Raw genomic sequence first — 12,387 nt, 5'->3', positions numbered from 1 at the left:
CAAACACTCTATAGTAATGATTACTATCACACTATAGAGCTATTTAACACTGTTACTGAACAAACACTCTATAGTAATGATTACTATCACAATATAGATCTATTTAACACTGTTACTGAACAAACACTCTATAGCAGGGGTGTCAAACTCGCGGCCCGCGGGCATTTTGCGGCCCGCGGAAAGGTCCAGTGCGGCCCGCGAAATACTTTTACAAATAGTGAATTGATACTACCTCTAACAGACAGAGTCGGAGTTTACACGTTGCCTTGCTGAGCGTCCAAGCAGCTCTCCCCCCTCCCCCACTGGCTGGCAAGTACCTCTGATGGCCCGGTAGTCAGCCAACATTCCACAGCCAGCTGTGGACTGTTCTGGCTGATTGGCTCGTTAACCGTCTATTCAACTAGCTAGTATTCTCTCTCTCTCTCTCTCTCTCTCTCTCTCTCTCTCTCTCTCTCTCTGACAGACACACACACACACACACTCTCTCTCTCTCTCTCTCTCTGTCAGACAGACACACACACTCTCTCTCTCTCTCTGTCAGACAGACTCACTCACTCACTCACTCACTCACTCACTCACTCACTCACTCACTCACTCACTCACTCACTCACTCACTCACTCACTCTCTCTCTCTGTCAGACAGACAGACACACACACACTCTCTCTCTCTCTCTCTCTCTCTGTGTCAGACAGACACACACACACTCTCTCTCTGTCAGACAGACAGACAGACAGACAGACAGACAGACAGACAGACAGACACACACACACACACACACACGAAGAAAGGAAAGGAGGAGCTCGCACTATGAGCTTGTAGATCTGCTATTTTTTTTAAATCATGGAAATCTTTACAAATGTCTCCTAAATCCTAACAGTTTTCTGAAACACTTATGTTGCTATAATATGTGGTTCTCTAACTTTTTTATGTCTATATATATATATATATATATATATATATAATATAGTTTCCTTGTTGAAGGTATGCCTGCATAAAAAGAATGTTGTGTACAGTGATCTATAGCTGAAACCTGAGAACAATGGGCACACATTAGCTAACAGAAACAAAAAATGTAAATGTTATTGGCCGTTCTGATGAGAACATTATCATAACCACACACATTACCTCACACATTACCAGGTAATGAATTTAATTGTTGTATTTCAAATGGATGGGCTCATTACAAATTGCATTGTTTGATTTTAATGTAAATAATTAAAGTAGCTAATCTTCATAAAACATTTTTTAAAGTGATATACTGTAGTTATAGCAGTGACTGAGATGTAGTGGAGTAGAAGTAAAAGTTCTGGAAATTGGAAATACTCTAGTAAAGTAAAACTCAAATCTTTAGGTACAGTACTTGAGTAAATGTAATTAGTTACTTTACACCACTGTTCTATAAATGTAATTATTTAACCACCCACACACATTACCAGGTATTGTTTAACTTCAAATTGAATTATTGTACTTAAAATGGTTTATAATAATAATAATAATAATAACAAGACAAGACAACAGATTGAAAAACAATGCTGTATAACTGAATGCGTGTGAGCGCGCATGTGCGTCCGCAACTGGTTCCTGCCCACCTCAAGTCACCATTTGACCAATCTTGCCCGGACACCAAAATGAGTTCGACACCCCTGCTCTATAGTAATGATTACTATCACAATATAGATCTATTTAACACTGTTACTGAACAAACACTCTATAGTAATGATTACTATCACACTATAGAGCTATTTAACACTGTTACTGAACAAACACTCTATAGTAATGATTACTATCACAATATAGATCTATTTAACACTGTTACTGAACAAACACTCTATAGTAATGATTACTATCACACTATAGAGCTATTTAACACTGTTACTGAACAAACACTCTATAGTAATGATTACTATCACAATATAGATCTATTTAACACTGTTACTGAACAAACACTCTATAGTAATGATTACTATCACAATATAGAGCTATTTAACACTTTTACTGAACAAACACTCTATAGTAATGATTACTATCACAATATAGAGCTATTTAAAGGTAGGGTAAGTGATTTTCTTTGGTTATAATAAGTGTTAAATAGCTCTTTATTATTATTGTAGTAATATAATATAATAGTAACAGTCGACCAACATTTTTTCGTCATATTTTTAGTGACAAAATTAACACTGGTGTTGGCTGAGATTTTTTACAATGATCTTTGTCTCCCTCTAGTGGCCATAATGCATACAATACAAACATCCGACAAAATAATCCAAACGTTCCAAACATCCAGATATTAAAATTTCACTTGATTTAAACAAACCTGCTGAGGACAGAGGATGCGTTATGAGCTTGTAGATCTTCTATTTTCACTACTTCTTGAAAAGTTTTTTTCTTTCTTTTCCCCCTTTTTTTAATGGAATTTCTTTGATTTCTCTTCAATTGTATTTATGAAATTCTTTTGAATAACAAACAAACAAACAAACAAATACATGTAACCTTACAGATATATACAATAAACACACACATTAAAAACTAAATAAATACACACAAACAAACAGATACATGTAACCTTACAGATATATACAATAAATACACACATAAAAACTAAATAAATACAAACAAACAAACAGATACATGTAACCTTACCTGTATGGAGTGTATACAAACAGCAACGAAGATGGCAACTTCTTCACTACACTTCCCATGATCCTCTGTAGTCCTCTGAGAGCAGCGGGGGTGGAGTGGAGAGAGAACTACACTTCCCATGACGTTATGTAGTCCTCTGAGAGAGACAGGAGCGGAATGGAGAGAGAGAACTACACTTCCAACAATGATTTGTAGTCCTCTGAGAGAGAGAGAGAGAGAGAGAGAGAGAGAGAGAGAGAGAGAGAGAGAGAGAGAGAGAGAGAGAGAGAGAGAGAGAGGAAGAGAGAGAGAGAGAGAGAGAGAGAGAGAGAGAGAGAGAGAGAGAGAGAGAGAGAGAGAGAGAGAGAGAGAACTACACTTCCCATGACACTTTTGTAGTTCTAAAGTAGCCTGCCGAACACCGCAGATCTACAAGGATCTTGTAGATCTGCGGTGTTCGTACGGTGAAATATAAACCTGATTCTTCAGGAGGTTAATCAAAAAAAACGTGCGCTGGCGCGTGCACGCAGGTCGGTGGCGTGCACGTGAGTAAACAATAAGACGGTGTGACCTGCGTTCTTTCACACGCACGACGCGCACGCGCATGAAACGACCGTTTAAAAAAGAAAATAATAATCCTATTTATTATGATCACACACACACACACACACACACACACACACACACACACACACACACACACACACACACACACACACACACACACACACAGTGGCAGAGATATTTTTACGTAAGTAAAAGTAGCAAAACCACAATATAGAAATACTCTGTGACAAGTTAAAAGGCCTGTGTTGAGTGTTCAGAATATGTTACTTGAGTAAAAGTACAAAAGTGTATGTAAAATGTAAAAGTACTAGAATGTTTGAAAATAGCAGATCTACAAGCTCACAACACGTCGCGATGCGACGTGTTGTGAGCTTGTAGATCTGCTATTTTCAAATAGCCTTGGTATAAAATAGGGCTGAAGTGGTTAATGTATGTTTTATAATGTAATAATCTTTATCTGCAAAGTAAATAGTAACTAAAGTTTTCAAATAATTGTAGTGGAGTAAAAGTATAATATTTGCCTCTGAGATGTAGTGGAGTAGAAGTAAAAGTACTGAAAACTGGAAATACTCCAGTAAAGTAAAAAAATACCTCAAAATCGTAATTAAGTACAGTACTTGAGTAAAAGTACTTAGTTACTTTCCACCACTGCACACACAGTCCCGCCTCCTCCCTTCTATTCCACGCTGAAGGGCGGGAGCGCTGATTGGCCGTTCAGCGGGGAGGGGAGTTGGGCGTGACTCGGTTCCGCGTCGTGTGATTGGTCCGCTGGGACGCCCGTCAGAGCGACCACCACGCGTGCCTTTGAGATCCCATCGCCCCGGAGGGACAGTGAGCTGTGATTGGCTGGTAGTGATGAATGACGTTTTATATTTTAAATGTTTAGTTTGTTACTATGGTAATAATATAAAATATAAACTTCAGCATCAAATCAAAACAATTATAAAAAAATAATATATTTATACATTAATACACACATTAATACATTAAAATCACATTATAAACAATACATATATGTATACATAAAATATATACATTGCATTATAAATTATACATATATTTACATAAATTATAGTTGAGAAGGGAATAAAAAACATGAATAAATTACATTAAATTACATTATAAACAATACATATATTTATATAAATTGTAGTTGTAAAAGGGAATGAAAACATGAATAAATTATATTAAAAGGACATTATAAACTTTACATATATTTACATAAATTATAGCTGTGGAAGTGAATGAAAAATATGAAGATCTTAAGGTTCTATAGATCTATACATACTGGTTAAGGGTCTATAGATCTATACATACTAGTTAAGGGTCTATAGATCTATACATACTGGTTAAGGGTCTATAGATCTATACATACTAGTTAAGGGTCTATAGATCTATACATACTGAGGGTCTATAGATCTATACGTACTGGTTAAGGGTCTATAGATCTATACATACTGGTTAAGGGTCTATAGATCTATACATACTGGTTAAGGGTCTATAGATCTATACATACTGGTTAAGGGTCTATAGATCTATACATACTAGTTAAGGGTCTATAGATCTATACATACTGAGGGTCTATAGATCTATACGTACTGGTTAAGGGTCTATAGATCTATACATACTGGTTAAGGGTCTATAGATCTATACATACTGGTTAAGGGTCTATAGATCTATACATACTGGTTAAGGGTCTATAGATCTATACATACTGGTTAAGGGTCTATAGATCTATACATACTGGTTAAGGGTCTATAGATCTATACATACTGGTTAAGGGTCTATAGATCTATACATACTGGTTAAGGGTCTATAGATCTATTGACTTGATTCATTGATTCATTAAATACTTCATTAGAAGTAAAAAGAGCAGATAAAGTACAGATCTATAAAAGGTCTGTTAAGAGGATTTATGGCTTGTTTCCATTGTGGTCCTTTGTACTCAATTCACAGAGACGTCATTTAGATCTACAAGCTCACAGTGCGTGGCTATCCGCCGTGCTGTGAGCTTATAGATCTGCTATTCTCACTCGTATAAAGACATTTAATTTATTAAAAACAAAACAACAAAATAAACATAAAAACTAGGATATACCTTCTAACTTATCAACGGTTTCCATGGAGACCACAAACTGAGCAATCACAGCGAGACAGGGGGGCGGGGCCGTCCTCCCGGGCTATGGGGTCCAGGGACTGTGTCTGTATAAAAAGACGAGACTGGAGCCGCGCGAGACACTGTGAGAACAGCATGAAACACGTGCACGCACGCACACATACATACATATATACACACACGCACGTCACACACGCACACACACACACACGCACGCAGTTAGCATGCTAACGCGCTAGCATCTACGTTGTTGTTGTCTTTTAGTTTTTACAGCGGATGTGACGTCACGCACCAGGAAGTATCTGGTTAGCAATGAGTGTGGCTAGCAGCGGGAGCTAACGGTGTGTAGCAAGTTTTGTGTGTTTTGTGTGTTTTGTGTGTTTTGTGTCGTTTGTTTTGTTTACTTTTTTCTCTCGTCTGTTTAAGTAGGGGCGCGTGCACGCGTGCGTGCGTCGCAATTAACTATTCATGAGCAGGCGTGGAGATATCGCGCAGTTAGGGGCGTGGCTTATGTAAATTAGATTACCGTGTTGTTGTGGAGTGTGTGTGTGTGTGTGTGTGTGTGTGTGTGTGTGTGTGTGTGTGTGTCATTATGGTAAGGCATTGTGAGCTTGTAGATCTGCTATAACAGATTTGGTGTTAAAGGGATAGTTCACCCCAAAATAACCCTTTACTTACTCCTCATGAAACCTTGAATTCATGGAGATTTATTCTTTTTTATTGCTTCTTCCTGAGACAATAATTTGATGAGCGGCGGAGTGTGGGGACCCCCCAACATAACTATAAATAATGATTATTTATAATCATATTTGAACTGGGGACCCCCCAAAATAATTATAAATAATCATATAATCATATAGTATAGTATATCATATAATCATATAGTATAGTATATATATATAATCATATAGTATAGTATATCATATAATCATATAGTATAGTATATCATATAATCATATAGTATAGTATATCATATAATCATATAGTATAGTATATATATATAGTATTATAGTTTGATGATTACTTTTGGCTTTTTATTGGTCTTATGAATCAAAATCTAAATTGTACTAAATTAAGTACAGTACTTGAGTAAATGTACTTAGTTACTTTACACCACTGCCAATGGCCCAATGGGATTGTGCGACGCGTTTTTTCCTTGCTTGTGATTGGCTGTCGTGTCTGTGTGTCTCTCTGACATCATCCAGATGATCGAGATGTCATTGGACAAAGAGACCGTCCTGTCTCCTGATAGGACGGCCATCAGACCGCCCGTCAAAGCGAGCCCCGCCTTCCCGGCCCCCGTCGGCCTATCGGAGCAGCCCAAAGTGGTGGGCGGGAACGGGAAGACACGCCCCCTGCGACCGAAGAATGGTGTCCAGCTCCAAGCCCCGCCCTCCGGCCCTCCTCCTCAGCGAATGGCGAAGCGGCGCTACACGGTGGGCGGAGCCGGCCTGAAGGGATCGGCCAATAAGCGCCGTCGGCGCATCAACAGCGACCAATCAGCAGAGGCCGTTCTGCCGAGTCACTTCCTGCTGGGCGGGAACATCTTTGACCCGCTGAACCTCAACTCCTTATTGGACGACGAAGTTAACAGGTACACACACACACTACACTACACTACACTACACTACACTACACTACACTACACTACACTACACTACACTACACTCTCACACACACACACACACACACACACACACACACACACAGTACAATGACCCTACATTTCAGAGATAGTTCATTGTATTTAAAGACCTAAAGAGAAGAATACAAATGTTTATTTTAAAAGCCAAACCCTTGTTTTCTATACTTTAGTAAAACTATTCTAATTTTTACTTCTTCATCCATTCATAATAGTATTATTAAAATCTATGTTTTATCAACTAACTGGCTCTGCAAAGCGGAGCAGTGGAGCCTGTCATCAGGGGGAGGGCTGTGTGTGTGTGTGTGTGTGTGTGTGTGTGTGTGTGTGTGTGTGTGTGTGTGTGTGTGTGTGTGTGTGTGTGTGTGTGTGTGTGTGTGTCGAGAAACGCAGCCCAAAAACACACTCGCCCTGGTTGGTATACCGTTTGAATCGGAATTGACCATATAAACACTTTATTCTTCTCTGTTTGGAACACATGCATTCCTTCGTGCATGTCTGTGCTTAGTAGTGCTGTCAGAATTGTCCAAAAATGACCCATCAAATCTATCTATCAAATCTCTAATTCGGCCACGGTTGGTGCTGAGAAGCGCTCGCTCCTGCGGGATAAAATGAATGATTCTATTCTATAGCGTCATTTAATAAGCCTTTAATTGCGAACGCGGAAGGAGGCGCGGCGAAGCTGCGCCTCCGACCAAGTGGAGCTTACTATATCATCGTGCTTGCGTTGTGTGTGTGTCCGTCTGTCCCATATTTATGGTCTTTCCGTCTGTGTTCACGCTCTCATTCTCTCATTGGCTCGCTCCCCCATGTGACTCGAAACTCCGTGCTGAAATGCCAGTCCTCCGTTTTTAAAAAGATTCCCTGGCCACATGACAAAGATAAAAATAAATCCCTGTCCACACATACATGCAGAAACGCATTGATCAGCTGCAAGTTTCAATTTTATTAATTTTATATATGAGGGGCCAAACACATGTTTAATCACATGTTACGGCCCAATACTGAAATAGCTGCATTATTTTAATAGCATACGTGAACAAAAATAAACCAAAACAACATTATTAGGGCTGCAGCTACAGCGTAAACAGATGAGTTTTACTTCATCAACTCATTCCATGGGCAGCCGGAACGGTCGTCCCAAAACACCAGAGGGTTTTTGTCACAGTGAATGAGTTACAGCATGTTTTCATAATAATACAAGAAAAACGTGACACTCGGCATAATGAGTAGCTTATACTTTCTACTTTAAGTATATTTTGATGCCAATACTTTTGTACTTCTGCCATAAATGAGCGTGCCTTGTTTCATAGACTGTAAGTGTTGCTCTCTCTCTCTCTCTCTCTCTCTCTACATTTATTATTATAATGACCATGAGAAATGTGACAAGTCGTGTATAGGGTAGCCTAAGTTTTACCTTGTCTGGTACCAATACAATACAAAAAGAAAGAAACTGGTCTGAACTTGTAGATCTATTTTCGCATTAAACCGGCGATAACAAAGGAACGCAGGCTCGCACCGCATACAACGCTGCCTGGCCAGGAGTCAGTGCGTTGCCTGCGACCGACAGACCTCCGCCACAGAGGCACAGGGGGGCTATTGCCTCCTCCCCATGCCCACCAGGGGAAGCTCTGCCCCGGGTAGTGGAGCCGGGCGGCCCCTGGTCCATGCCCGGGCGTAGGCAGGAACCACTTTGCGCATGTCAAAAGTTATGTTCCGAATGAATGCTTTGGGTCATGTAAACCATGGGTTCCCAAACTTATTGTCTGTCTATCCTCTGAAACAAAAGGGTTTATAGTGAGAACTATTCACTGTGGGTACGACGCAACACCCTCACTCTCACAGATCCATGATTTCATTCTTTTTATAATAAACCGGTAAAATCAGGCAAAAATAAGAATTAAAAAACATAAACCTAACCTAACCTAATCCTAACCCTAACCCTAACCCTAACCCTAACCCTAACCTAACCTAACCTAATCCTAACCCTAAAACCGAAATAGTAAGTAACCAAAAAAAACAAAAACTAACAAAATCCGCCCAATGCGCGCGCATGCATGTGACCCGTGATGTCATGTGACCCGTGATGTCATGTGACCCGTGATGTCATGTGACCCGTGATGTCATGTGACCCGTGATGTCATGTGACCCGTGATGTCATGTGACCCGTGATGTCCCACAAAAGGGGTTCACTGTCCCTCGATGGGCCTGTTTGGAGTCAGGTCAGGTCAGGTCAGGTCACCCTGTCTACTGCTCATGTCCAGGTTTGTAATAGGGATGCCAGGGTTCAAGTGGTTAATATTTTTTTTTTTTTTTTTTTATTCCTATCACACACAGATTTGGCGGCCCCCCTGTAGTAACTCTGAGGACCCCCTGTAGTAACTCTGAGGACCCCCTGTAGTAACTCTGAGGACCCCCTGTAGTAACTCTGAGGACCCCCTGTAGTGACTCTGAGGACCCCCTAGGGGTCCCGGGCTGTTGAAGCCCAATGCTCTATAGAATAAATGAATATTAATTCCCTGCTGTTGGAAAGTCTACTCTGCACTAAGTGGGCTGTTGCAATGTTAACTTTGTCCACTAGAGGGAGACAGAGACTAGAGAGTGAAAACTGAAACCTTACAGATCACCATGTTCTTTGATTGATTAATTGATTGATTGATTGAATACTTAATCAACATGATTGTTAAGTACAGTAAGTACAGTAAGTACAGTAAGTACAGTAAGTACAGTCACAGGTTCTGCTTAAAGGATAACACAAAAAGCCCCGGAGGCCTTGTTTCCATTGTGGTCCATTGTACTCAATTAATCATGAATACAATACAATACAAAACATAATAAAGCTCTGTAGAATAAACAGGTCTATTTACAGAGAAAGGAGGGGTGGGGGAAGGGGGGTATTTAAAGAGTTAAACTATGTTCACTTATATTATATTCTGAGGACAGGAAGTATTTAATGTTAGTTTATAGTTTATAGTTTATAGTTTGGGTTGAGAGTCTATAGAACAGTTATGTACTTTAACATCTCGTTCTGAATCTAATCTAAACTAATCTATGGCTTTATTAATGCTGATTTAAATACATATTATTATTATTATTATATATAGAATAGTGTGTGTGTGTGTGTGTGTGTGTGTGTGTGTGGGGGGATAGATACTTTTTTGTACATTTCCTGATAAAAGTAACTAACTCCTATGACTCCTCCCCCTCTTCAGGGCGACCAATCAGGAGACCCCTCAGTGCTCGCCCCTGCCGCTGCGGGGCGGAGACCCCGTGGAGATCCTTCTCCCTCGCGACCACAGCGACCCGCTCAGCCTCAGCCAACCGGGAGAGCCGCTCAGCCTGGGGGGCGGGGCCAGGGGTGGGACCTGCAGGAGTAGGCGGAGACACCGCAACCGGGGAGGCGGGGACAGAGCAGGAAGGGGAGGAGTCAAGGAGGCGACGGCGGCCAGTGTGTTTGCAGGTAGAAACATGAATATTCATGAATATGATTATGAGTTAATTTATTCATGTTGTGACTAAATATCCCTTATTTTAATTGTATTTTTACGTTTCCTATGTACTTTAAAAATACATATTATTTCAATATGTATATATATATACATATTGAAATATATATATATACATATTTATATATATATAAATATATATATATAAATATATATATATATATACATATATATATATACATATATATATATATATATATATATAAATATATATATATATATATATATATATATATATATATATATATATATATGTATATATATATGTATATATATATATGTATATATATATATATATATATATATATATATATAAATATGTATATATTTCAATATGTATATATATATATATATATAAATATGTATATATATATATTTCAATATGTATATATATATATATATTGAAATATATATATATACATATTTATTTATATATATATATATATATATATATATATATATATATATATATATATATATATACATATATATATATATATATATATATATATATATATATATATATATATTTAATTTAAAAAAAATCTGTATTCAAACCTCCGTCCCCGACCCGTGCGCTCGTGAACATTTGCGGTTTTTGGGCGTTTTTTTTGTTACTTTATTTCGGTTCTAGGGTTAGAGTTAGGCAGAAGTGACCGGGCGGATAAGGAGAACAACATGAATAGGAATAATGTAGAAACTCTGGAGCCGTGTTCATGATTTGAGGCATTTTGTGCAAAACGAGACACTCCTGCGAAGTTAAGAAGCCAATCATAGCCATAGCCAATCAGGATGGAATGTGAGATGCTTCTTGATCACATGACTATAGAGATACTGTGTAGCGATTTGCGTGATGTTTGGACAAATATAATATCAAAATTGTTTTTCGCAAAAAGCTGCCTCCTGGTGGCGCTATAACCAGTGTTGGGCAAGTTACTTTTAAAAAGTAACTAGTTATAGTTATAGTTACTGCTCTCAAAAAAGTAACTTGTTACTTTATTAGTTACTAATTTTTTTAAGTAACTAGTAACTAGTTACTTAACTTTACTTTCAAAATAACAACAATAAAAATAAAGGTTTTTGTGTTTTTTTTTTTGGTTTCTGTGGCACAGGAAGAGAAAAGACAACTCCCTATTATTGTAGCAATTATTATGAAATGTAGTGGAACAATAAAACACACAAGATATGTATAGACATTTTGACAGGCATCTTTGGCATCTACTGTATATCTTCAGGCATCTATTGTAGCCTTAACAACTAAGTAGTGCACTTTTACAAATGTATTTTTGAGCTCAACTTCCATTTTTGCATATTCAATGTCGATTTTTGTCTGTTTAGCTGGTGTTGTTCCATCTGGATCACTGCTGGTTGTAGAGACGGTGGGGTCTTTGGGAACCACTTTTATAGCCCCATGTACTGTACTGAGGTCCCCCATGTACTGTGCAGATTGGCATTGCTGTTATTGGATGTGGATAATGCTTTCTGTCCTGCACAGAGTTTACATTTAACAGTAATATTTTTTGCATCTTTTATCCCTGCATATTCAAAATAGTGGCTAAATCACCAAGTTGTAAAGCTGCTGCTGCTGTCGTTTGCCATTTGTGTGTGTGTGTGTGTGTGTGTGTGTGTGTGTGTGTGTGTTGCCGGTGGCCGCGTTGCCGTGTGTGTGTGTGTGTTAGCAAGCGTTTGTGTATTTCCCCATAAGACAAGACCCGCCCAACTCTGTCTCTGATTGGCTTAACCTGAAATTTTACCCCACGTTAAACAATCATCGTCCTCTCTAGCACTTTCACTTTTTCATCATGTTAGAGTGAGAGGGACCGCTGTATCCAACCTGCTGGCTGCTGCGGGCTCCCTGCCTGTTAAATGAAGGCAGAGAGAGGAAGGCTGCTCCGCAGAAAACTGTTCATTTGGATCACATAACGTAACGCAAGTA

The 12,387-nt window shown here is 38.8% G+C and overlaps 1 protein-coding gene across 2 annotated transcripts in view; it reads left to right on the top strand.

Moving 5' to 3' along the window:
* Positions 1–5,444: 5,444 nt before the first annotated feature.
* The window catches only part of LOC308102017 (7SK snRNA methylphosphate capping enzyme-like), a 19,154-nt gene continuing 12,211 nt past the window's right edge, over positions 5,445–12,387 (top strand). For both annotated transcript variants that reach the window (XM_080451593.1, XM_080451594.1), the window contains exons 1-3: positions 5,445–5,644; positions 6,509–6,897; positions 10,158–10,405. In XM_080451593.1, the coding sequence (XP_080307719.1) occupies positions 6,509–6,897; positions 10,158–10,405 (637 nt within the window). In that variant the 5' untranslated portion in view covers positions 5,445–5,644. The remainder of the gene's footprint in view (positions 5,645–6,508; positions 6,898–10,157; positions 10,406–12,387) is intronic.

Source organism: Gymnoscopelus braueri (assembly GCF_963280865.1).
Source record: "Gymnoscopelus braueri genome assembly, chromosome: 15".
NCBI classification, from domain to species: domain Eukaryota; kingdom Metazoa; phylum Chordata; class Actinopteri; order Myctophiformes; family Myctophidae; genus Gymnoscopelus; species Gymnoscopelus braueri.
The sequence above is the reverse complement of the archived record's forward strand: the minus strand, read 5'-3'. Positions and strand labels throughout refer to the sequence as shown.